The sequence below is a fragment of the Malaclemys terrapin genome, chromosome 1 (genome assembly GCF_027887155.1).
Source record: "Malaclemys terrapin pileata isolate rMalTer1 chromosome 1, rMalTer1.hap1, whole genome shotgun sequence".
NCBI lineage: Eukaryota > Metazoa > Chordata > Testudines > Emydidae > Malaclemys > Malaclemys terrapin.
The window spans coordinates 72,018,258-72,042,969 of record NC_071505.1 but is presented as its reverse complement, the minus strand read 5'-3'; the positions used below and the strand labels follow the sequence as shown (position 1 = coordinate 72,042,969).

At 38.5% G+C, this 24,712-nt stretch overlaps 1 protein-coding gene and 1 long non-coding RNA gene across 4 annotated transcripts in view; one reads left to right on the top strand and one right to left on the bottom strand.

Annotated features, from left to right (window-relative positions):
- Positions 1-14,098, top strand: part of PAWR (pro-apoptotic WT1 regulator) — a 146,830-nt gene extending 132,732 nt beyond the window's left edge. For both annotated transcript variants that reach the window (XM_054027147.1, XM_054027140.1), the window contains exons 6-7: positions 896-1,000; positions 6,672-14,098. In XM_054027147.1, the coding sequence (XP_053883122.1) occupies positions 896-1,000; positions 6,672-6,758 (192 nt within the window). In that variant the 3' untranslated portion in view covers positions 6,759-14,098. The remainder of the gene's footprint in view (positions 1-895; positions 1,001-6,671) is intronic.
- LOC128836672 (uncharacterized) overlaps positions 1-24,441 on the bottom strand; it is a 65,423-nt gene extending 40,982 nt beyond the window's left edge. For both annotated transcript variants that reach the window (XR_008444823.1, XR_008444822.1), the window contains exon 1: positions 24,321-24,441. This is a non-coding gene — a long non-coding RNA (uncharacterized LOC128836672). The remainder of the gene's footprint in view (positions 1-24,320) is intronic.
- Positions 24,442-24,712: the final 271 nt, after the last annotated feature.

Genomic DNA, 24,712 nt, shown 5'->3' with positions numbered 1-24,712 from the left:
TGGGTTCTGTGCGAGCCGGACACGTGGCTAAGCTCCCCAGCACAACAAAACCCGGTCCCTGGCCCTGCACAACAAAACCCGGTCCCTGGCCCGGACCGGGTTGCAGGGGAGAGCTGCCCTTGTATCAGCACAAAGTGCTCTCGCTCCCGTTTTGCTACGCTGCATGGCAGTAACCGCTCCCAGTTGCAAAAGGGGAGGGCTGCACTTTGTGCTGAGACACTTGCTCAGAATGCAGGGCGGAGCTCCTCTCCAGCTGCTCCGGAGTCCAGCCCGGGACTTTCCTGCAGCCCTCCCAGCCGCTCCGGGGGAGGGGGGAAATCCCGGACATTGTGAGTGCTTTACAAATTCCCCCCGGACGCTATTTTTAGCACAAAAAGGAGGACCTGTCCGGGTAAATCCGGACGAATGGTAACCCTAGTTTCATACACCTTTGTATTCAGGCCCATGGGTGGGTCTTCAGGCTCTTATAGGTCAAGGAGGCCAAGTAGACCTTAGTCATACATCGGAGCAATATTCTGCCTCTGAAAAGCCCACCAGCGTGATTACTTTAGGAGTTGATATTTTTATTTTAATATCCAATTTGGGCACTGTTTCAGAACTCACTATAGGATCAGGGCTTAAGTTAGAAATTAATCAGTTAAAAGCTCAGCTTTGGAGGTCATCGCACTGGTGGGCTCTTCAGGGGCAGAACAGGTCTGCTTGGCCTCCTTGAACTACAAGGGCTTGAAGACACACTGCAGGATTTGTGGGCCTAGCTATCTGAAGAAAGGAAATTTCAGGTAAGAAGCAAAATTTTCCTAATTACAGTATATTAAAACTGTCCTTTTTCAAATTTAATTTTTAGGAGTGCTGGAAGAACATTCAATTTGAGACTGTTAATTTGTGTCTTTAACAGGAACTAGCCAAGGAGAGGCAAGAAAATGTAAGATTATTGAGGATGACACAGGACAAAGAGGAACAGATTGGGAAATTGAAGGAAGAAATTGATTTATTAAACAGAGTAAGTACATGTATTACACAAGGATGAGAAAAGCTTCCAAATTCTTCCATCTCTAAGATTTAATAGACTTCTTTCTTGAAGTGGCCTATGCCCATTCCCAGTAAAGTGCCGGGGTTACAACTGGACCAGAGGAAACATCTAGACGCAATGCCCACTACAGTGCCTGCATGTTCCCCCTTGCTGCTCTGAATGTTCTGAGAGGCTATAAAAATGGGAAGGGCCGGGCTTAACCATTTTAGTTCCTTCCAGTCACAATAATGAGGCTCCTGATCCTCTCTGCTGACACTTTGACTCAATTCTCTGGAAACTTGGTTTTCAAATACTTTTCTTACACATTTATTGTAGTTTAAATAAAACTTTAGTTCCAGTGAGTATCGGTAATTTAGATAGTTTTTAGGAATATTTTGGGCCTTTAGGGATCTTCTGCCACCTATTGCACATTCCCATACTCATGAGGGTAGATTCCAAAGCTAAGAGACCAAAGTTTGAGAGGTGCCCCTCTACTCCTGCCACCTTCCTGGTTTCAGATACCCAGAGACTGTCTGAACTTTCTGTGGGAATGTTATCCCGCACCTAGGTGGTCTGTCTGCAAGACTTTCACCCAAAAGGCTAGAAAGGAGCTACAGAACTGGTTGTAGGCAGTCTTCCTACTAGAGGCTCTCATGGGAAAGATGTTTGCTTTAGATACTCCTGGTTCCTTGAATGTTTTAAGTTTCGAGAGGTGTTCCTCAGGTCCTAATGCCCTTCCTAAGGACTAAGAGACCTGGCCAAATTGCTTCTCAGGTATCTGTCTCCATACATGGAGCCATATTTAAAGATTCAGCTGATAAGGATCTTATGACATGCATATCCGACTGCTAGAAAGGAACTGGCCTGTTAAGATGTTGGCTTCTGGGTGTAGACCTAAGCCTAAAGGTTTTAATAGTCATGGATCCATCACGTATGAATCTGACCACCTCCACCTACTGGCTCATTCTATTGACCAAGCCTTGTTTGAAAGCTTCAGCAGTTCCTTCAGAGTATAGGGAATCAGTCTTTCCCAGCGCCCCAGTTGATGGCCATTGCCGATCCATGGCTCCCATTTCAGTTAAGGTCCCAGGCCATGAATGGCCCTCAAACCTGGTATTGAATCCGGATGAGGGAGAATTGCATCCAGGCCAGCTTTAGGACCTGCGGGGCCGATTCGAATACCCGGCGGCGGTCTGGGTCTTTGGTGGCACTTCGGCAGGGGGTCCGCTCCACGTCTTCCGCAGTACTGAAGGACCCCCCCTGCCGCCGAAGACCCAGAGCGGACTGCTGCCGGATGAGTAAAAAAAATTAAAAAGGCGCCTAAGGCGCGGGGCCCTTTTAAGCGTGGGGCCCGATTCCGGGGAATTGGCCTAAAGGCGGCCCTGATTGCAATTGGGACTCAGTTCTCTCTCTTTGACCCTTACACACAAGGGACAGAAGGACAGAAGCATAAAACAGATACATAGGGATGGCTTCCTTTCCTAAGAGAGAGACATTTCATCGTGGTTCCAGGGCAAAAGTTAGGACTGCAGATACGGGAGTGAAAACTTCTCAAGTTTCTGTTTCCAAGTCCGTAGGCTCCCTTCAGACTCTTTTGTTGGTTTAAAAAAAAAAAAAAAAAAAAAAAATCATCCCCAGTGAGGTTGCCATTACTAAGTTAGCCACTTATAACTCTGCAGGGACCTTTTCAATCTGTCACCTGTGGTGCAAATAGTCACCCACAATACCATAACAATGTTTTATGTCAATAAAAAGGGGAAGGAAGGATTCCCTCCACCCAGCAGTGAAGGGAAGCAATATCCTATGACAGTGATGCATCGCCTCTCTCTCTTATCCTGTGGCTGCCCATCTGGCAGGAAAGGACAACATGCTTGCTGGCTGCATGAGCAGGAATCAGCGAGACTAGCATGAATAATCACTAAAGGATTCAGCGAGGTGTGACACTCAGTGATGCATTCTCCTTTGAACCCAGGGAAAAATGTTCCCTTTCCCATCTCTTCATCAAGACCGTCTTTATCTTAGACATGACATCAGCTGTGAGTTTCTGAACTGCAAATGCTCATTGCTGACCCCACCCTTTATGGGCTCCCATGAGGACAAAATAGTTCTTTCAGAGGCAACTAAATTTATGCACCAAGGTGGTAACTGGCTTTCATCTTAACCAAACCTTGAATCTAATAGTATTTCTTCCAAAACCACGCTCATATCCCCAGGAGGTGAGGTTGCGGATTGTAGCCTTTCATATATGTAAGTCAAAAGAGTATAGAAGGTTGCTGAGGTTACATTCAGGGCCGGCTCCAGGATTTTTGCCGCCCCAAGCAGCGCCAAAAAAAAAAAAAAGCAGCCGCGATTGCGATCTGCGCACTACCGCTGCAGCTTCAGTTTTCAGCGGCTGGTCCTTCGCTCCGAGAGGGAGTGAGGGACCCACCGCCAAAGAGCCCGGTGTGCTGCCCCTCTCCCTTGGCCGCCCCAAGCACCTGCTTGCTGGGCTGGTGCCTGGAGCCGGCCCTGGTTACATTTGTGTTTTCTGGTAAAAGGCCCCTACAACCTAATGCCTGACCAATTGGATCAGGCTGTGTATTGGGGAAGGCTAATGTCCCTGTGCCAGAGGGACTGAGAGGTTGCCTTAGCACTAGATAAGTGGGCTCTATGGCTTATCTGAGGCATAACATAATAGCTGAGATTTTTAGAACTGCCTCTTAGAGCTCAATCCACCCATTCACAGAACATTATGCAATGGACCTGGCATTAGGTTCAGAATCCCAATTTGGGAGATCAGTTCTACAATTACTCCTTAGCTAGTCAGCCTCATCCCACTCTTCTGAAAAGAGGATACACTGTTTATACATTCCCACTAATGGGAGTTTAGCAGAGGCCCACTCATAGAAGTACTGAAGGTTCCTTACAAATAGAGTTCTTCTAATTATGCCTCTGGACATTCAAGCTATTCCTCCACCTTCCCCTTTTTCCTTAGAGACCTTTTGCTATTTACTAGGCAGTCGATTTGCGGTGGAAAGAACTGAAGCTGTTATGATGCCCTCTTTTATAGTCTAGCTCTCGGAACACTCAGAGCTGCCAACAGGCATAGGCTCACACTCCAACTTCTAGGCACCACTTCTAGAGGTTTCTGCTGGTCCTACTGCACCAGTGATGTGTCCCCCATTAGTGTGGGTATACAAAGGCTGTTCAAGGACTCTAGTCAGTGGTAAGTAAATTTCACTTTTGTAACTTGTTTTTTTAACGAATCTAGAAAACTTCTTAAGTTGTGTCCCTTCTAAGTAAATTAGGTTAAATAACTTTTTACTTGAAAGATTTTTACTAAAACCAGGCAGCAGATTACGGAGAAGCTTCTAGAACAAGAGATCCCTTTGCATTGAGAACCCTGCAAAAACCTTGTGCCATAAATGGAGTTGTCTCAGTTCAATGGCTGAGCTATTTGATGAACTTCGCTACCTTTTAAAAGAAAGGGAGAATGTGTACATAAAGTTCCCAGCTGTCTGAAAGGAAAGGCATCTGAAGATATTAAACTGTTTGTTGACTTAGTTCAACTTTGGAGTAGTTTAGAGTTGGTCATCTGTGACCTCACTGGGGAGTCACTGTAGTTAAATGTGTGTTTGGAGAGAATATATTCAGAGAACATTTGCACTCTGATTAAAGTATCAGTTGTTTAGTCATCTGTCATTTTGGTATCTGAAGCCTACACTTCTCTGCCATTATAGTTCTTTTATAATAAACAGTATTAAATTAATAATGTAATTTTTTAAATCTAAAGTGGTAAAAGTCACTTACATGTATGCATCCATTATTATTATTTCTTTAGATATATAAACTACAGTCAGTTGTTATTACTGGATTGTATTCAAGTAGCCCATACTTACAGTAATCTTTGGAATGTTATTTCTGTAGCATAAACATTCCACAAAGTCTTTTATATTTTATCTAATTTTTGAATAACTCTGAAATATTTTTGTCCAAAGGCTTTTAAACAGTTGTTTCGATGTAATGGAGTCATCTACCATTTACTTATAGTACATAATTGGCTGAGTTAGCTTCAAAAATAAGCATAAAATTATGATTACGGAAAGCTGCACTTCAACCATTTTATTGAAAAGGTGCCGTTTCATTATTCCTTACAACTGTTTGTTCCCACTACATCTGTTGCTGACATGGACTTTGCAATAGAAAAAGCAAAGCCTACAATGGTTAGTTAAAATAAGGTGCTATGTGTTCATGCACTGTTTTTACCTCTAAATACAAATTACCAGATTTATATATCATGATTAAATGTTTGGTTCATCTGTGTCTTCAGAACAATTAAATATCATCTGTTCCAGAAAGCCATCTGTATTTTGATACAACATCTCTAAAATGTTTGTATTTTTGTTAGGCACATAATATGTTCTGCTGCTAATCTCTGTATTGCATGCTACATTGGACAAAAGAGTAACTGCAAAGGTACTGCAGTGTGGCTTTGAGCACTGATTGCCAAAGCCATGTTTTGGTTGGCAGGCTGGAGCTTTATACTGATGGCACAGCTAAGCACCTACGCTCAAAGGTGCACTTCTGGGATGCCCCCACCAAAAGGAACAGGCAAATTCATATGATCATTTTGTTAAGTGTGTGTTTCAAAATTAAGGGAATGGGGGAGTGGATAATCTTTCACCACTTTTTTCCCCTCCCCCTCCCATCTGACATAACTATTGTGGGGATTTCATTGAAAAGGAAGCGGAAACCCTAATTCCCCATCTCTGGTTTTTCTCCTCCAAACTTCCACCATCCACCTCTTTTTACCGCTCACCGGGCTACTTTTCTACCTTTTCCCCTTCTCCTTCCACTTCTCTTCTTTTCCCTTCTTCTACGGCACTGCCGACCATAGCAGCTGTGCTGCCTTTCAGTTAAACTTCACTGTGGGAGCAGAAGTGAAGAAGCAAAGGAGGAAGAAGAGGCAAGCTGGCGAGAGAGATGGGGGGAATGGCAGGCAGAATATTGGGTGAAGAGGGAAGGAAAGACGGAAGCAGAGAAATAGGATGCCCCTTTTTTTTTTATCAACCCTGCTGTTCTCTGGTCCCCTTACCCTCGCCTTCTGTTGAAAAAAATAAATTGGACTTCTAATTTTCAAGCCATCTAGCTATAATCAGAACTCTGACAAGGGCAAGATACGGCTTTTCAACTATTTTTTCAAATAGAAAATGAGAATTGAAAGTGTGCTAACTTACTTTTCATAAGCCTCTGACAACAAACTTGTATTTTAAAAAAATATGTAAAATTTAATATGCTGTCCTATGCTAATAAACTGTGTGTGTGTATGTCAGTAGGCTACTAGTGCACTGTGGTGCGCGAAAGTCCCTGTATTTTGCAAATATGAAGTAACACGGGCACGTGCCAAGTGGCTTCTTATTATTAATTTCCTGACACAGTCAGTTTTTGATTATATATTTATTTTGAAAAGAAGCTTGTCACCTGGGAATGTGAAATGAATGTTTTGTCATGACAGTAGCATTGGAAATATGTGAATTTTTAGCCACTTTTGCTTTGCTTCATTAGCCCTTTTAAATATAGATGCTGTGAAACTAACTCTTCCTCTGTCTTTGCCCTATAATCTCTTGGTTTCATGTACTGATCTTTTGCATCCTGACAAATGTTTTTATTTTTTTCCCCAAAGGACCTAGATGATATAGAGGATGAAAATGAGCAATTAAAGCAGGAAAATAAGACCCTCTTAAAAGTTGTTGGACAGCTGACAAGGTAGAAGATTCAAACCTCAATGAGGAGAGAGAGATTTAAAAACTACTGATTGATAAAGTCAACATTACAGTAATACTTCCTGTGTTGCAGTATGTTAAAATAACCAAGTCTTTATATTTATTATTAGGAAACCAGATGGATGTTTATTTTCATAATACATTCTTTTTCATTCAGTAAAATGGCATCAACTTTTGTGGGTATTTTTAACCTTACCTTTCACATCAAGAATAATTAACAATTGATATCTTTCAAAAACACTAAATTCATGGTTGTTGTATTGGGTTTTGTCTTCTTACTACATATAATCTGGTTATAGTAGTTTAAAAATCAGAGCGCCAGGATCACTTTTGGTCTTTGTTGGGTGTATATTTTTTTCTTGAACGAAAGGAAGCAATAAAAATAAGCTTTGTTTACACAGATCCAAAATATATATATTTTGGGAAATATTTTCATTTTGTTTCGACCGCTGTAAAGTATAGGTGCCTTATTGATGTGTAACATTTTGCAGATTGATTACTTGTTCTAAAATACAAATCTTGTATGTTGTGAGTTTTTTACTATATCTGAAAGACAGACCATGTTTGAGTAGCGATTTTCTTCTGTATAGCAGTTGTCTTGGGGAAAAATAAGTTTTTATTAAAATTCAATAAATCAGCTGTAGTTACCAACATTAAATTTTTTTGTAACATGTCTGTTGTGCACTATAGTATATCATAATGCTTGTGCTTTAGCAGTGAAATGCAAATTTACTATCCTACAGTAAGTTTGTTTTGTGTATTGAGAATATAAACAAAGCCTGGAGCTTTCATTTTGCAAAAGTATTAAAACATAATTATATTTAAATCTACCTATTTTAAATATTTAGTGCTCATAATAAATGAGTTTTAAGGGTTTTTAAAGCTGTGATAAAGCTTGTTAGTTATAATGTATGAAAGGGAAGTTTCATAAATTATTTAGGCCTTTGAAAAACATGAAGTATGCAACATACTATAAAAACATTGAATCTTAATTGCCGCTAATGCGTATGAAAATTAAAGCTTGCATATGCAGTTAATTTTAGCCACTTGGGGCAATATGCTAGCATTGTTTTTTAGTGCAAGATGACATTTCATGATATATAAACCACTGTCTTCAGTCACAAATAATTCTGGCCTAAAAATTCTTGCTAGACTGAAACTTATGCTTGGACTCATCCCTGATTTTAAAAAATATTTAAGGTGTTTGAGTTACAAAATCAGCTTTAAAACCTTCCTGAAGTTCCGAGCATTCTTCTTCTCATAACTTGAATATACCAGAATACAAAGTTTGAAACATCTACAGTTTTTGTTGCCTTAAAATATAAAGATAACATTAATACATAATGATGGCCATCTACAAAGATTTGCCCATAGCTTCTGTTTTGAGTTAAACAGTCTTTGTGTTTAATGAGACTAAAGAATTCTTAATTTTTTAAATCCAGGAATTATCACTCCATGTTAGATGCTTTGGTTTCGTTCTGAATATTGAACAGGTTACTTTGCTTTGTTTATTTTGTATTCCAATGAGAGAGAAGAGATTGAGAGCTTAAGAAGTATTACACAGTACATTTACCTTCTAATGTGCTTGGAAGTTAGTGCTCACAGTAGGAGTGAGCCCACACAGTCTTACTCGGAGCTTAAATCCTTAATGCAGGGTTTAATTGGCACAAGGGTGAAGATCATGAGTGAGCACTAATCTATATCTTGGTCCAGCAATAATAGGTCCTTAATTTGATCACTTTTACAAAATTGGAAATTTAAACATGTAGAGGTGGGGAAAAAACAACTTTATATAATAGTCACCCATGTAAGTGGGCTTAATAGATCTGAACCGAACATTGAAACTTTCTTTGAAATAGCATCTATTTCCCTCTCCATTTAATCTGTAGGCAAAATTTAAGGATTTGTAGAGTGTGCTTCCAAATTTATATTTGATGTAATACCAAGAAAATGTAGATGCTTAGTGTCCTACTCTGAACATACAGAGACCATAATGTCAGATATAAACAGTTATGAACTGGATATTTCTAAATTATATTTCACATAGAATCACAGAAAAATGTAGGGCAGGAAGTGATCTCAGGAGGTCATGTCGTCCAGTCCCCTATGCTGTAACAAGACCAAGTATAGTTAGACTATTCCTGACAAGTGTGTGTCTAACCTGTCCTTTAAAACCTCCAATGACGGATTACACAACCTCCTAGGGAAGCCTATTCCAGTGCTTAACTATCTTTTTAGTTAGAAAGTTTTTCCTTGTATCTAACATAAATTTGTCTTGCTGCAGATTAAGTCCATTACTACTTGTTCTACTTTCAGTGGGACACAGAACAGTTGATAACCATCGTTGTTATAACAGTCCATAACATATTTGAAGACTATCATCAGATCACCCCTCAAGCTTCCTTTCTTAAAACTAAATGTGCCCCCTTTTTTAACCTTTCCTCAAAGATCAGGTTTTCTAAACCTTTTATCATTTTTGTTGCTGTCCTCTAGACCCTTTCCAGTTTTTCCACTTCCTTTTTAAAGTATGGTGCACAGAACTGGACACAGTAGTCCAGCTGAGGCCTCAACATGTGAGTAGAGTGGGACAATTACCTTCTGTGTCTTAAATACAACATTCTTGTTAATGCACCACAGAGTACTAGCCTTTTTCACAACTTCATCATATTACTGACTTAGTCAATGTGTGATCCACTATAACCCCCAGATCTTTTTCAAAAGTACTTAGCCTGTTATTCCCCATTTTTGTAGTTGTTCATTTGATTTTTTTTCTTCCCAAGTGTACACTTGTCTTTATTGAAGTTAATCCTGTTGGTTTCAGACTAATGTTCCAATTTGTCAAGATCATTTTGAATTCTAATTCTCGCCTCCAAAGTGCTTTCAATCCCTCATAAATTGGTATCATTTGCAAATTTTTTATAAGCATACTCTCCACTCCATTCTCCAAGTCATTAATGAAAATAATGACTAGTACCGGACCCAGGACAGACCTCTACAAGATCCTACTAGGTATGGCCCCACAGTTGGATAGCAAATGATTGATAACTACTCTTGGAGTAATTTTTTAACCCGTTATGTACCCACCTTATGGTAACTTCATCTAGACCTCACTTCCTTAGTTTGCTTATGAGAATGTCATGAGTTATTTAAAAGCCTTATTAAAATCAAGATGTATCATATCTGCAACTTGCCCCCATCCATTAGGCCAGTAACCCTGTGAAAGAAGTGTATTAGCTTGGTTTGGCATGATTTGTTCTTGACAAATCCAGGCTGGCTATAACTTATAACCCTATTATCCTCTGTGTGCATAGAAATTGCTTAATAATTAGTTCCAGTATCTTTCCAGGTATTGAAGTTATGCTGACTGCCCTAAAATTACCTAGGTCCTTTTTGTTCCCCTTTGTCCCCTAAGGGACCTCACCCGTTGTCTGTGAGTCCTTAAAGATAATCGCTAGCGGTTCTGAGATTTCTTTGACTAGTTCTCTGAGTAACCTAGCGTGATTTCCTTCAGGCTCTAAATATTCTTTAACCCATTCTTTCCTTATTTTAGCTTCCTTTCTCCCCCACTTTTGTTAATATTGTTTTAAGTATCTGGTCATAATTAACCTTTTAAGTGATGACTGAAGGCATTAAAATAGTCCATTAAACACTTCAGCCTTCTTGATGTTGTCTGTTATTAGCTCTCATTCCCCATTAAGTAGAGGACCTACACTTTGCTTCATCTTTCTCGTTTCTTATGTATTTATAGAAACTCTCCTTACTGTCATTTTGTGCCTTAGCCTTTCTGATTTTTGTCCCTATATCCTTGTGCTATTCTTTTGTTACTCCTCCTTAGCAATCTGTCGATGTTTCCACTTTTTGTATGTTTCCTTTTTGATTTTCAGGTCATTAAAGAACTCCTGATGGAGGCGTATTGGTCCTTTATTCTTCTGAGCTTTTCTTCGCATCAGGATAGTTTGCTCTTTTGTCTTTTAATATTGTCTCTTAGATAATCATGTATTTTCAGCCCATGAAAGAAAACAAAGCAAATGGACCAGTATTTCTCTATATCTCATTACCTCTTCATAAATTAACTTTTTTTTAATGAATTAAGTAAAAGATAATGGCTGAAGTTCACAAACAATGTTTTTTCCTTTTGACATATTTAATTTGAGAGGGATTTTTTAATAGTATGGGAGAAGTATTTACAATAGACTTCCCTGGGGCTTTTGAGGTAAAGTTTTTAACATCCTTGAAAATGACTGTGCTTCAACTCAATTACAGTGCCATCATTAAGTGTGGTCCCATAATACAAATTGTGGGAGTTAGACAGAAAGTGGCTCATGGCATTAATGTGGCTCTGCATAAATGCACATATGTAATACCCTGCATGATCTTACACAACTGCACCATTAAGATCCCCCACACTTCAGTCAACAGTCCTGTAGATCTTAAATATTTCCGGTGGAAAGTATTTTAGTCACTGCAAAAATTTATGGTAAGTTACGGTATTATCAGGCTCTTGGCAGAAGTTTGGTAGTCTCGTTCTATAGAAAAATGATGCAGTACTTAAACTGATAATATTTGTGTAGCCAATACTTTTTTATCTTAGTAGGGTATCCTTAAACTCAAACACACAGCAAGTTTTTAATCTAAGTAGTTTGGGAGGGTGTTACTTTAGCTACTCTAGTATAAGGACTTTTTGTTGATCGTTTACAGTTTGTTTATTTTCTCCTACCTGCTTACTTACTGCTGGATTGTTCGGAATTAATGTAGACTGGGGTGAGTTAAATATCAGGGACACTGAAATTGAGCAATAGCTTAATAGGCCTTAAAGTGAAACCCCACCTCATTTGGGAAGGTTGTATGTTTCCTAGGCTGATCTGGATATTTTGTAGTAAGGTGAACCTAACATGCAAGAGGTTTGGTTTCGCTAATGTTCTGATATAAATTGTGCAAGTAAATTTGTGAGACAGATTTACGTACTTTCATCTCTTAAAAATGGGACCAAACTACATAGACTTAACATATTTCTTAAAAAAAAAAAAAACAACAAAAAAAAAATGTAAACTTGGTCACCTTTGGAAATTTTAACAAATGTCGGTGTAGACTGTTAATAAAACTAATAGGGCAGACATCTCCTTTTATCTTATTTTCATAATGAATGGCACACGATATATTCCATAATGGATGAGCTGCCATGCATTAATTTATTGTCCTGATAATGCATTATGAGGTTTTTCTATGACTATGACTGTCAAGTTCTGTTGTGCAGCAGACAGATATTATGTCTGAAGACCTGAAATTTAAAATAGCACATGTAGATACTGACCACAAATGGTATGCATTAATATTTTGGGGATTTTTTTCTGAAGATAAGAAATTAATGGTATATGAATATTTTAAAAATTAAAAAAAGCTATTCTGATTTAAAAGAATTAAGCTGTCATCCTTATGCTTTGACATTACTTGATGTACTTATTAACCAGAGAAACAGCCTATGTTTGAAAATGGGTGGCTTTTTATATCTTAAAAGCCAAAAAGTGTTCCCTTTCTATAACCAGGTTTTGGATCATACATTCAGAAACATAAATTGTATTTTTTCTTTAGATGGAGTCTGAATTTTTTTTTTTTTTTTTTTTGCAGAGGGAGGAAGTAATTGATACTAATTTATCTGTTTGGACTATATAGCTTGGAAACAGGAAATAAACTGATAGCCCTAAAGTATCAAGCATAACCTAGCAATTTGTTTATTTGTACTGAGAACTAGCTAAAGTGAATGATTGGCATTAACATTATTCAATAATTTTATATAGCTCAAACAAGCTGATTTTAATCTCCATCAAGTGGCATTTCAGCTTGCCTAGTGTACTGGCAACATGCAGATTTTGCTGCTGTAAGAGAGGTCAGTGTGGAAGGCTGGCGATCGCATTACTTTGTAAAATGCACTACTAACGTAGAGAGATGTAGGCTTCAACTGTTGTCTTGGAGCAAGGTCTTTGCTACTTTTTTCCAGCTGGAAGCAAAGTAATTTGGTATAGCAGCGAAGTAGAGAGGTGATTATTGGGAATTAGTGGAAATTATTGATGCAAATTTATTTTTAAATTTAGGTATTACTATCATGTTTGCCTCTCAGTATTTCTTGAGTTCATACTTCTCTGGGTGAAGATGTCAGTTGTATTGATGCATTTTCATCAGTATTGATTAATAATCTAGACAGCTGGCATCACAAGCAAGTAAGATGGCCTTCTGTCATGAAGGAGAACTGCCAGAGCAAACGGTTTATTTCCCCCAACTCATTCAGATGGGAAATAAGGTGTAAAATTTTAACAATGATGGTAATTAATTATTTGGAACAATTTACCACTGGCTGTGGTAGATTCTCCAGCACTGGCAATTTTTAAATCAAGACTGGATATTTTTTCTAAAAGGTCTGATCCAGTTCAAACAAATTACTTCAGGGAAGTTCTATGGCCTGAGCTATGCAGGAGGTCAGAATAGATGAGCCCCGTGGACCCGTCTGCACTAGTATCTATGAACCCAGTGAATTCACAGTCATAATCAGCTAATGGGAAGAAAAGCATAAAAATGTGTTTTCCAACTTAAACATTTGATTATAGCATTTCTACAAACAGTAAAAAATGAAAAAATTGGTTACTGGGAGCGATCAGGTAACTTGAAGCCGTAAAAGAAAACTTCCATACCACTATAGGTCTATTCCCTGCCAATAATTTTGGTGTCAATACATGTGTAGACATGACTTATATTAGTGTTATGCATTTATGTAGAACTGCTTATAATATGTATGCAGGACAAAAATGATGTAACTATGCAGCTGATGTACCAAGTCATGAATTTAAAGTGTTAACTTACTAAAATCACTTTTTCTGTATCTCAATGTATGCCTTTCTCCTCATATTGCAACAGATGTACGTTATTCTGTTAATTTAGTCTTGTTGCTTTTATTCTTGGATTTCTGGTGTACTGTTGTTCAGGGTTGTGGTTGTGAGATATTTTTGGGGGGGGCGGAGGAAAGGAGGCAAAATTGTTATACCCACTACATTTTTCATTTAAAATTTTGTCATAATCCAGTCTTAAAATTTATGTACAGTCATTTTTAAAATATAACCGTTATATGTATTTAAAAAGCTGAATCATCACTTAGTTATAAAGAACTGAATGTTTTTTATTTTTGAACATTGGCTAGTTGTGTTTTTTCCTATCTTATGATAACATTTGTTTAAAAAAAATGGTATTGAGAAATTTACTTTTGCAGGTAAGATATCCCTATTAACCTACCAATAAAGACTGTGTTCCTTTTGTCCAAATAAAAACAAAATGCTTTTAAGTCTGAGTTTGTTCTTGAATGTGTTCAAAGAGAAATAATAGTATATGACTAAAATTAATACCAAATACACTAACTGTGGCCTATCATCAAAGTTGGGAAGTTCTCACATGTAAGTTGCTCTTAGTTTCATTATTTTTACTCTGAAATTACACTTCAGACCTATAGATTAAAAACAAAGTATAAATTCAGATCCAGCTACAACCTTCTTTGTGTCTGGCTACATCTAATTTCTACTTTAGAACCACCTTCCACCTCCACTTGTAGCCTTCTACTTGGTTCTTCTTTTACCCTGTATCCCATTTCACCTTCATAGACTGAAATAATGTCCTACCTTCAGTAAAGAGATCTGGAAATGCTGCTTCTAGAGCTGTAAGTCCAGTTATTTCGCTTGGCTGAAGGTCTTAGAAGATGTATACAAGATGCTTCCTCCTGGAGGGTGCTGAAAGCACTGACTCCACAATACACTCAGTCCCTCTGGGACTTGCACATGTGTGAATGCTTGCAGTGTGTGTGTGTGTGTGTGTGTGTGTGTGTGTGTACATTTGTACACGCAGAGGCCTCAAGGGCAGCCTAGTGCATACACTTGTTCTTTTTTTTTATTGTGTATCAGTGTGCAACAGTACGGAGCATTAGGGAAATGGAACCGATTTAAATGAATTATTTTGAAGCTTATAATATTGATTTTAATCTTTTGATTCAAACAATCCACTTACTACAGAAATACCACAATGATGATGTTAATCAATGTGTTTAAAAACACCTGCTTGAATAAGACATGGTATGTGTTTGTATTTAATTATTGGAATTATTTTTTAAAGATAAACCTGCACAGATGGTATCACTCCTATATGTTAATACCTTTATGAGAGACTGATGAAGGTTGTTTTTGATTGGTTGTTTTTTAACTCTGGAGCTAATCTTTCCAGTGAGGTACAATTCAGAGTTTCAAATTTTAGGTGTTTGTATTGAGTAATTCAGAGCACTTCTGGTGCTTTGGCATCTGTTTTCATGCCACTTCAATGTCTATCTTTTGTGTCCCAGTTCTTGTTAGGAAACCTTAAGTCAAGGTGCATAGATGCCTGCTCTGCTTCTTTGCTGCCAAATTTTTTTATGTTGCAATTCAACATCTATATGATCTTGGTATTGGGCGTACATTTCTTTGCTTGGTCCAATATTTCCCTCAAAGCACAACTATCCACTTTTCTTTTGTAGGTTTGGAATCAGTGGAAGAAGGAAGACCATTTAACAGCTTCAAAGCACGTCTGTATGGCAAAACAACATCTCTGATTGGCAACCATTTTTGTTGTCTTGTCTGGTCAGAGTCCAACACAATTTAGAACTGATAAAAGGAAATACTTTGCACACAGTGAGTAATTAGACTGTAGAATTCATTGCCACAGGAAGCGGTTGAGGCCAAGAACTTAGAAAGATTCAAAAAGAGATTGGACATTTATATATGGATAACAAGATTGTCCAGACTTCTAATTATTATAAACTTTGGAAAGGATATTAAACCTCAGGCTTCAGGATTCAAGACAATCTCTAGCTGTTAGAAATCAGGATGAGATCTTATGTGGGGGGCAGAATTACCCTCCTCTGTTTACAGACACACCCCAGGTTATGCAAACCCAACTTACGGAAATCTGGACTTACGGAATAAGTTCCTTTTTTTTTTTTTTTTTGCGTAATTGTCGGAGATATGTTCCTGACTTATTCAAAATCCAACTTATGCAAGGCGTTCTGGAATGGAAGGCTTGCATAAGTATTTTTACATCTTTCTCTGAAACATCTGGTATTGACCTCTGTAGGAAAGAGAATACTGAACTAGACGGACCTCGTATCTGATCCAGTATAGCAATTTCTGTGTTCCTACAACATGCCTGAATGCCAGATATTTCTGCAGATGTCACACCACATGCTGGAGACACATAGTGAGCATCTTTTGAGTTCTCTTTGAGACATCCCAGGGAATCTCTTGTAAATTCAACAGTCAGCTGGCCAGAATGCTTTGAAGGGTTAATACTCAAGGCTTAAGTCTCAGTGTCAGGACCACTCTCTCAAAGGTAAACCCAATGGGGTGGCTTTACATCCTGAAGTTCCTGCATTTATTACCAGTAAAGATGATGACACTGCCAAGCATTGACTCCTTGATGCATTCAGGACTTAAAGTCAATGGTGCTGAGTTTTGGCAATTAGCCAAGTAGGAAGTACCAAGAGAGGACCAGTTGCTTTCTGACATGTTTCTGTCAGGGTTCCTATAGTGAAGTCTCCAGATGTTTCCCTTCTGCATTTAAGTATTCAAAGTAGAGAGGCTGATGGCAGTTCTGATCTTTAGCATGTGTTCAGTGATGTAGCTTGATCACACCTGGTCCTTTCTGAGACAACCATGAAGCTCAGCTATCACCTTCATTGCATTTCTTTTGGTCTGCATTGACAGAGGATATTGTGGAGTTGGAGCACTTCTTGCACTGAGACTGATGCTTGCACCCAAGAGTTGGCATTTCTGGTTCAGGAAGTTCTGGTCTTATTGCGCCTCTTGCCATTGCCTCAAAGGTGGATCTCCCTGTAGGTCTGATTGGCTAACGGCATCTGGATTCCACCACGAGGTTTAGAGAAATCTCAAGCACATGCCTTAAACCACAGAACTTGTTTGGGAGGCAGGTGCAGACCTTTTTACACTTTAAAAAGGCTGCACTTCATTCTCTTGGACTAGTCACTTGGGTCCCTCCGTCAGGGCAAGAGCTCTGTCTGGAAATCAGGCTTTCAGATCTAGTGTCCTTAATGGCTGTCCTCCACAGGGTACTTGTCTAGGGGGATCCAAAGTCCTCATTCAGCAAGCACTCAAACTTTTCAAAAGCCTTTAGCATTTATATAGTCTTCTATTACCAGTAGCAGGCTGGGGCTTCAAGTCTGCCTCAGACAGAGGAACCTTTTATCCTGTATATCCCATGGTCACCACAGACTCCTCCACTGAACAAGGCTCAGGGCTGGACTACAAGATCCAGTTCTTTGGAGGAAGTTTTGTTTTTCTTCAAATTGCCTCTAATCCCTCCAAAATGATCTCATGCTTCTCAATATCAAAGGAAGCTGCAGTGGTAAACATCATTGTGCCACTGGGTGAAAGATGGAAAGCTCTGGCCCATCCTGGATGAAAGGGATTAAATTATCTCCCCTGCCCTCCCTCCACCCACCTCCATTTTTTTTTTTTTGTAGGTCATTACCCTGGTAGCTATCATAGCTCTTCTAGAGAAGATCAGCTGGCCACTCATTCTAGCTCTTGCAGACAATTTTGTGTACATAAGGATAATTACTAAGTACTGAAAGTATCTTGTATTTGTAGTAGGGTTAAATGACTTGCCTTTTAGACTATTGTCACCATTGCATGTTCTGAGGAAATACCTGGTGGTAATAGTGGCATGCCTGCACAATCTGGAAGTGGACTGAACCTCTTAGAAAGCCCATCTAGCTGTTCATTTTGAATTGAGTTTGTTAAATAATGCTGTTGCCAAGAGGACCATTGTTATGATCTGGTTGGCCTAAAACTAGAAGGCCACATTGAGGCTTACCTGCTGAGAGGAGATCTGCCTTGCAGATGTTTCCTTCACAGATATTTGTAAAACAGCTATGTGGTTCTCGCCACGCTTTCATAAAGCATAACCACTTGAATCCAGCCTCCACGAGGGAATCCTGTTTTAGATTTTCTGCTTCAAAACTTGTTTTGAAGGACAAAATCTGCCACCCTTGCAAAAATAAGGGTTGTTTTTTTTTATTTTGTTTAATTTTGGAATGTCTTTTGTTTTGGGGTGACCAAAATTTTTTCAGTAAGGTTTTCTTCTCAAACTGTGCTCTCATTGCATAGACTTGTAAATCAATCATACCTTATATATTTTGACATATATCTAATAGAAATTAAACAAACTCTCCTTGCAGCTTTGCTCTCATGTTCTTTTGTGCATTACTCAAACTTCTTACTGTCCAAGAGTGGGAAACTGTTGCACAGATGGTCTCTGTTATGAAGGGGAAATTACTTGCCTACAGAGAAGCAGAATTAAATGTATCCTCTTGCAGGATTCTCACTCACATGTCCACCTCTCTAGAGAGCTTGGGAGGATTTTTTTAGATATTTTTCCCCCCTCCTGCACCTTATTGTTAATGTATTGCATGTCAATCATCTTGAATTAACTTTTCTTTATGGAATCTTCACCTCTGGATCAGTTAAGAAACTGACTGGAATGTTTGGAGGGCAGTCCTTTATATTCAGCAGGGTTTGGTGTGCAACAGCCTTTAGAAAACCCAGCTCATGCTCTGCCCTACTATCATTGGCTTTGAGGGTCAAAAACCTTGAGAACTAAGGTCATTTTGCCAGTCTCAAGCTCAGACTCGTCCTGAAAGATGTCTTCAAAGAATCAAAATGACAGATAATTTTTCTTTTCTCATGCCAGTTCTGCTCCTCTTTATTATGTCACTCTCATAAATGGTATGTGACCAGCTTTAATACCTGCTCCAAGAGGTCATGATGCATTCTCTCACTTTTTCATTTATAGTTTAGGCTTTCTTCAGAGAAATGTTTATATTCCTTTAATGTCAACTGTTTAGTGCTAAAACAGTTACAAGCCATCAACAGTAAAAATGTAAGTCTTAATCAAGCAAATATTTGAGTCAAAAATTGCTACCTCACAAATCCTTAAACACAGCACCTTTTATCTCCTGGCGTCTTTGCAGAGCAAACCTGTAACTGAAGTCATCTACCACAGAGAGCAAGAAACTAAGTATACTTTGTTTTTAGTGTGGTGTTGTATATTTTTAATGAAAAAGTAGACTACTGTAGCTAATGAGGTATAAAATTTTGTTCAGGGAACTGAAATTGCTAGTAATCAGAAGATGATGAAAATGTATCAGACAGAAATGGCATGTCAATATGTAGGTCATGTTTAGGGTATGTCTACACAGCAATTAGATACCCATGCCTGCTGGCTCAGGCTGTGAGGCTGTTTAATTTCAGTCTAAACATTCAAGCTTAGGCTCCCAGGGTCTTACACCACAATTAAACACCCCCTTAACTGGAGCCTGAATCAACTAACCCAAGCCAGCCATGGGTTTTTAATTGGAGTTTATACATACTTAGTGTTAACATCTAAGGGTATGTTTTCTGTCAAAAGGAAAACACGATTTAAACAGTTTTTTACAATTCACTATTTGAACGTTGACTTCACTTCTTGAAATAGCTAAAGGACACACATTTGCTTCTTTGTATCACTTAAACGAGTGGGCTAGTCAAAAAAAATCCAACCTTTTCTTAATCATGAATTACCAGAAGATAGTGAGGTGTTGCAGTACGCACAATGAGCACAAACATTGTGCTAAATGTCTACCATTTAACCATGTGTAACAAATCCGGATTGTTGTGCTCGTTCTTTATAACTGTGGGCTTTGTATAAGGAATGTAATGATGATTTGTAAGAAAATGGGTTTTTTTGGGTGTTTCGTAAGACTATCTGAACAAGCTCCAATATGGTTATTGGCATGTTGACATTGACCCATTAGTATTTATCCCTGGAACTCGGACGGATTCTGTAGACCAAGAGTCTGGAATGAAATTTTCGTTTCTCTGTACTAATTAATCCATGTTTTTGACTCAAGGCTCTTAATAACAATGATGCATTTTAGAAACATTTTAATATTTGATTGCAGCAGTGTAGGTGTGGTTGCAGTCAACCAAATATGCTTAAAGGGTTGGGAGGAGGGGAGAATACAAACTACCAAGTCTTCATGCGTTTAGACTCTTGAATAAACTTGAACAATTCTCAAATTTCTCCATGGATAAATGAAAGGAAAGATTTTAATTCTGTCTATTAGGGACATTCTCTTCCCACCTCTATTTATGTGCCTGCTCCTGCTTACTGTATTCTGTAGCAAAATATACGTACAAAATGATGTGACACTTCATTACTCTGGCAGTATCAAATAGAGGGGAAAATGGGGAGCTGAAGCCCCTGTTTAATAAGGACCTGAAGCCACTCCTGCTGTCTAGTCGGTCCAGGATCCACTTTGAACAATAGTGGTTTCAGCCTTTAGTTTTCCCCTACCCTGCACAAGACTGAACTATAATTACAAGAAACCGAGAGACAATAGCTCCTAGCTGCTTCTTCAAGGAATTCTTTAGAATTGTGTTTCTTAAAAATCATCTTTCTCAGTCCTGGCTGGGTTGTAGGTAGAGGAATTGGGGCTATATGCCAAATCATACTACTCTTCCTCGATATCCATACCTCCACCCCCACTCCAGCTCCAACCAATTGTCAAGGGCTGCAAACTGGCTCGGGGTGGTAATACTGTGTTTTTGACTGGGTAGTCTATGTCTAAAACTGGCCCTGGTTATTTAGCATTTTATTTATCCCTTGCAGTGATGTGCTGGAGGTGGCTATTGGGTTATGATGGGAGTCTCTTGTTAAAATTCTGTCAGAAAATTGCAGAGGAGTTGGGATTCCCCTCTCTCTGCATGCTGTAAAATAAAATGTGCCAAAGATGAATGATTCCTGGGGCTTCTGAAGACAAATGTTTTGCCTACAGAATGTACCATGTTGCATTATGTCAGATGTTTAAAACAAAAACCAGCTCTCCCATCTTTTAAAACATAAATGGGACATAGTGTTATATTGTCAATTTATTTTCTTAACTTTGATTTAATTTAAATCACATATTCTTGTATGTAGGTGCTTGTGTAATAGTTTAAAATAGAGAAGAAAAGGTTTAAAATCACCCAATTAGAATACATGTAATGTACTCTTGTGTGCTTATATTTTAGGAACAAAGTATTGGCTAAATATATGCAGTCCTGTGACACTTCCCAAGGGTACCCAGTGTGGTGAAGCACCTTCCTCCCACCTGCCGCTAGCATAAGGAAACCTTTTCTGTGCCAGCCATGAGTCAACTCCCTGATCCCACTGGCCACAGGCACCACAAGTATTCCCCACTCAGTCTATGCAGGCTCCTGATGTCTACAAGTTAGTGATAGGTCCCTCTGGAGTCCCTGCTGCACTGGACACTTAGTGTTCACAGAGTCACTGCTTCCCCAAGAAACAATACACCCCAGCTTACCAGCTTCATCTCTGATCACTGCTCTGTTTAGCACACAGCACTTAGATAAGTTTATAATGAAAACAAGTAAAAGATTTGACAAAGGACAGGGATTCAAGTGATAGCAAGTAGAAATATTGGAAACAAATGGTTACATATAAAATAAAAACAATATATATTCTAGAACCTAGACTTACTTAACTAGTTACTGTCATGTCTTATAGAGAAATACTCACCCCCAGGTCCTTCCAATGTATTACAGCCAGGCTTCCCTATGATCTTCCATTCATGAGACAAGTCACGCTATCCGCTTGCCTCCTCAATGAAAAAGATCCCAGGTATCTCTCTCTACCCCCAGTTATACTCCCCAATCCATTGTGTTTACTAGCAAACAGTTCTGCAAACAAACACACAGATGGTACACAGGGTGCATTACATGCCACGACAGGGATTTTTTATGGGAAACTGGTTAAAATATTGCTCACGTATCATTTATTTATTGGCAGACAATAGAATTCTATAGATTTTCATATTAAACATGTTACATTTAAGTCACCCTGGCACTATATTTTTTTTTCTTAAGTGTCCAACATTAAAGATTCTTTTTGGTTTTAGAACGAACATACTTCTCTCCTCTACGCTATTTTAAATTGTTGCACTGAATTTGCTTTTGTCAAATAGCCATGTCCGACAGGAAATACTAAGTAGGATTAGCAACTATGCTGGCTGGTGTCATGACCTAACATTTTTTACTACATTCTGATCACCCCTAGTATTGGCCACTAGTAAGCCATTTTTCTCCATGTATTGTAATGGTTATCTACAGTAGTTATTGTTACAAGTAACACCTACGACGACTAAAACTGAAAGAGATTAGAGGAAAAAAAAGTTCTCTATGTGTACAGTAGTTTTTATTGTTTCCGCTCTGAAATCAGTTGAGTTAATCAGTTTCTCCTGTTTTGTTTTGGGTGGTTCTTTTGCACAGCAACAGCGGGAGAAAAATATTTTGTATACATGTTTCTTTTGTGACTGTAAAACCACAAAAATGAGCAGGGGTCTCAAGAAAGGCACTTACCTAAAACCTCTTTGAATTCCTTTTTTTTTTTTTTTTTTTAAATAAACTCATTAGATTTCAAAGTTAGAGTGCCTTTACGTGCTCTCTTTCTTCAAACTCCTTTTAAAGCAGCCAGCTGCCTCTCTCAGTAACAGTCTGTCTAGCTATCTCATCCTTTTTTATTTTAAAACCTGTCTACTGCAATTTCAGAAGGCTTTCGAACACTATCAATATTTTATCTGAGAGAGCTGACAACAGATCAAATTACTTTAGACACCTTCGGCAGGAGTCCATATTCTGAAGCGGTGGTTCACAGTAGCTATAATTTACTCCACCAATGGAAGCAGCAAAGAATTTGCAGAAAACTGTTCTCCTGTAGCCTAGCTGATTTTAATGGTCTCCTAATCCAGTAGAGTAGGTTGCCTTGTAGGATGTATAATGGATACTGGAAATCTTTAATATTTCAGAGATGGTAGTGACTGACAAAGTTTCATGACAGCCTACATAACATGAGTGGGGTGGTTCCATTCCAGGTACAAGTACATGGCAGTGCTTCCAGAACACTGGTAGGGCGCACAGTGAAGCGGATGTCCATGCTCTGCCTACTCAGTAGATTAATAAAGTACTCCTACTCTCCAGACGGTCTGTTTGGTACCTTTTTAACACCATTCCATTCTGTTTGTTAGTTATTTTTATTTTAGTTTCATTTGGTTGCTGTTTTCTTGAGAGTTCCACATCACAAAAGTCTAGTTGGCAATTTTCTTCCATTGCAATTTTTCTGTTATGCTTCATTTTACAGATATCCCTTGATTTTTTTCTTTTAGTCTTCAAGAGCTAAACTCCCCTGAGATGCATCCAGTTATTTATATATTCTTTTATCTGCCAAAGGATATCCCAGTGGATTACCAGCTTCCCTCTTTCTTTCTCTGAGCTTTGAGAGTTCTGTAATGTTTTTGTATATTTTACTGGACTTTTAGTCTAATACGGGCAGCCTAAGGCACTGACAGAAGCGCACACAATGATGATAATATTATGAGATGCTCCTCGTGGTGCCTTTGAACACCCAACATTTTGACTCTGTTAGAAGTCCTGCGTGGTTACGCATTGGGAAGCACAGAGATGTCCAGAGCCTATGAGAAAGTAATCCACTGAGATGAAGAATGGTTACTGGTAAATAATTTTATTTTTTTCTCTTAAACCTTACACTTACCCTGTCTTAGTAACCTGCTATGACTAGAGTGTTGAACCAACATAGTACAGGGCAGAATCATTAACCAAGTGCTGATATGGGGGCCCAAAAGACAGTATGAATCAACTTCAATTCATGCAAACTGGCAACATGTCATTTTCTCCCCACCACCCCAAATCTCTGAATTTTTGTCTCATTTTTTTTAATGCAAATTACACTATGCTCTGATACCAAGGAACAGAGCTATTGGTTGTTCTGGAGTGCTCTGAGGCAGTGAGACACAGGATATAGTTTACTAAGCATTGGCACTAAAGAGAGATTCCTCCCCCCAGCACTATGGCACAAAGCCATACAAAGTTCTCCAAAGAGATTGGAACAAAACATATTTTTCCTCCTCAATTACACAAGAATTAAAATAACATACTGTTTTAAGACATAGAAAACAAATAGTACTTTGGGGTTTTTTGTTTTTTTTTTGTCTTTGCGTTTATCTGTGCAAAAATGTCCTAATTCAGAATTGTGGTGAGGAAAGTTAATCCTATTTTGTTCCTCGAATAATCTTCCATTCCTTGGTTTGTTAAACATTCTTGGCACTTGCAAGACAAAGAAAAGATAATACATAGTTCTGAAGAATAACCTTTTCAGTACTTATAAAATCAGATCCCTGTAAAACAAGATCTTAATAGAAGTTTATAACTGAATCTTTTAAATGTCAAAACGGAAAAGTAATTTGCAGATTTTAGTGTTTTAATAAAAGTTGTTAAAAATCCACACTGTAACATAATTTACCAGTCGCAGAACAATTATACTCTTCAAGCATGTTTTAGAGGACTTGTCTCTATTAGCCTTAGCTATAGTTTAAATACATAGGAAAAAAAGGCAGCTTTGGCTATAGTTTACATTACCTAGTGCTGGAGGTCCAAGATCGCAACCAATAGGTGTGCAGATTAAACAAGTAGCTGGATTTTCTTAATAGCACGGCTATAAGGTAACAGGCTTGGAATAGTAAGCTGCAAGACTGGTGAAAGGAAGCCTTTGAAATCAAATGAAATATAATAGAGTCAGGGAAAATGCCTAGTGGATTTATGGAGTCTCTTATCTTTCTTAATTAGTGCTTTTTAGTCTGCTCAACTGTATTGCAGTGTTCATACGAAAAATCCCTTTTTTTTGTTGCTTAAAGAATTCTAGGGTGTGTCAGCAAGAGAGGAGCTGGAATAAAGGTCAGACTGCACAACAGGTAGGGGACTCACAGTGGAGTTAGGTGCATGTGTGGGAAGATGCATTAGCTTGGGGCAAT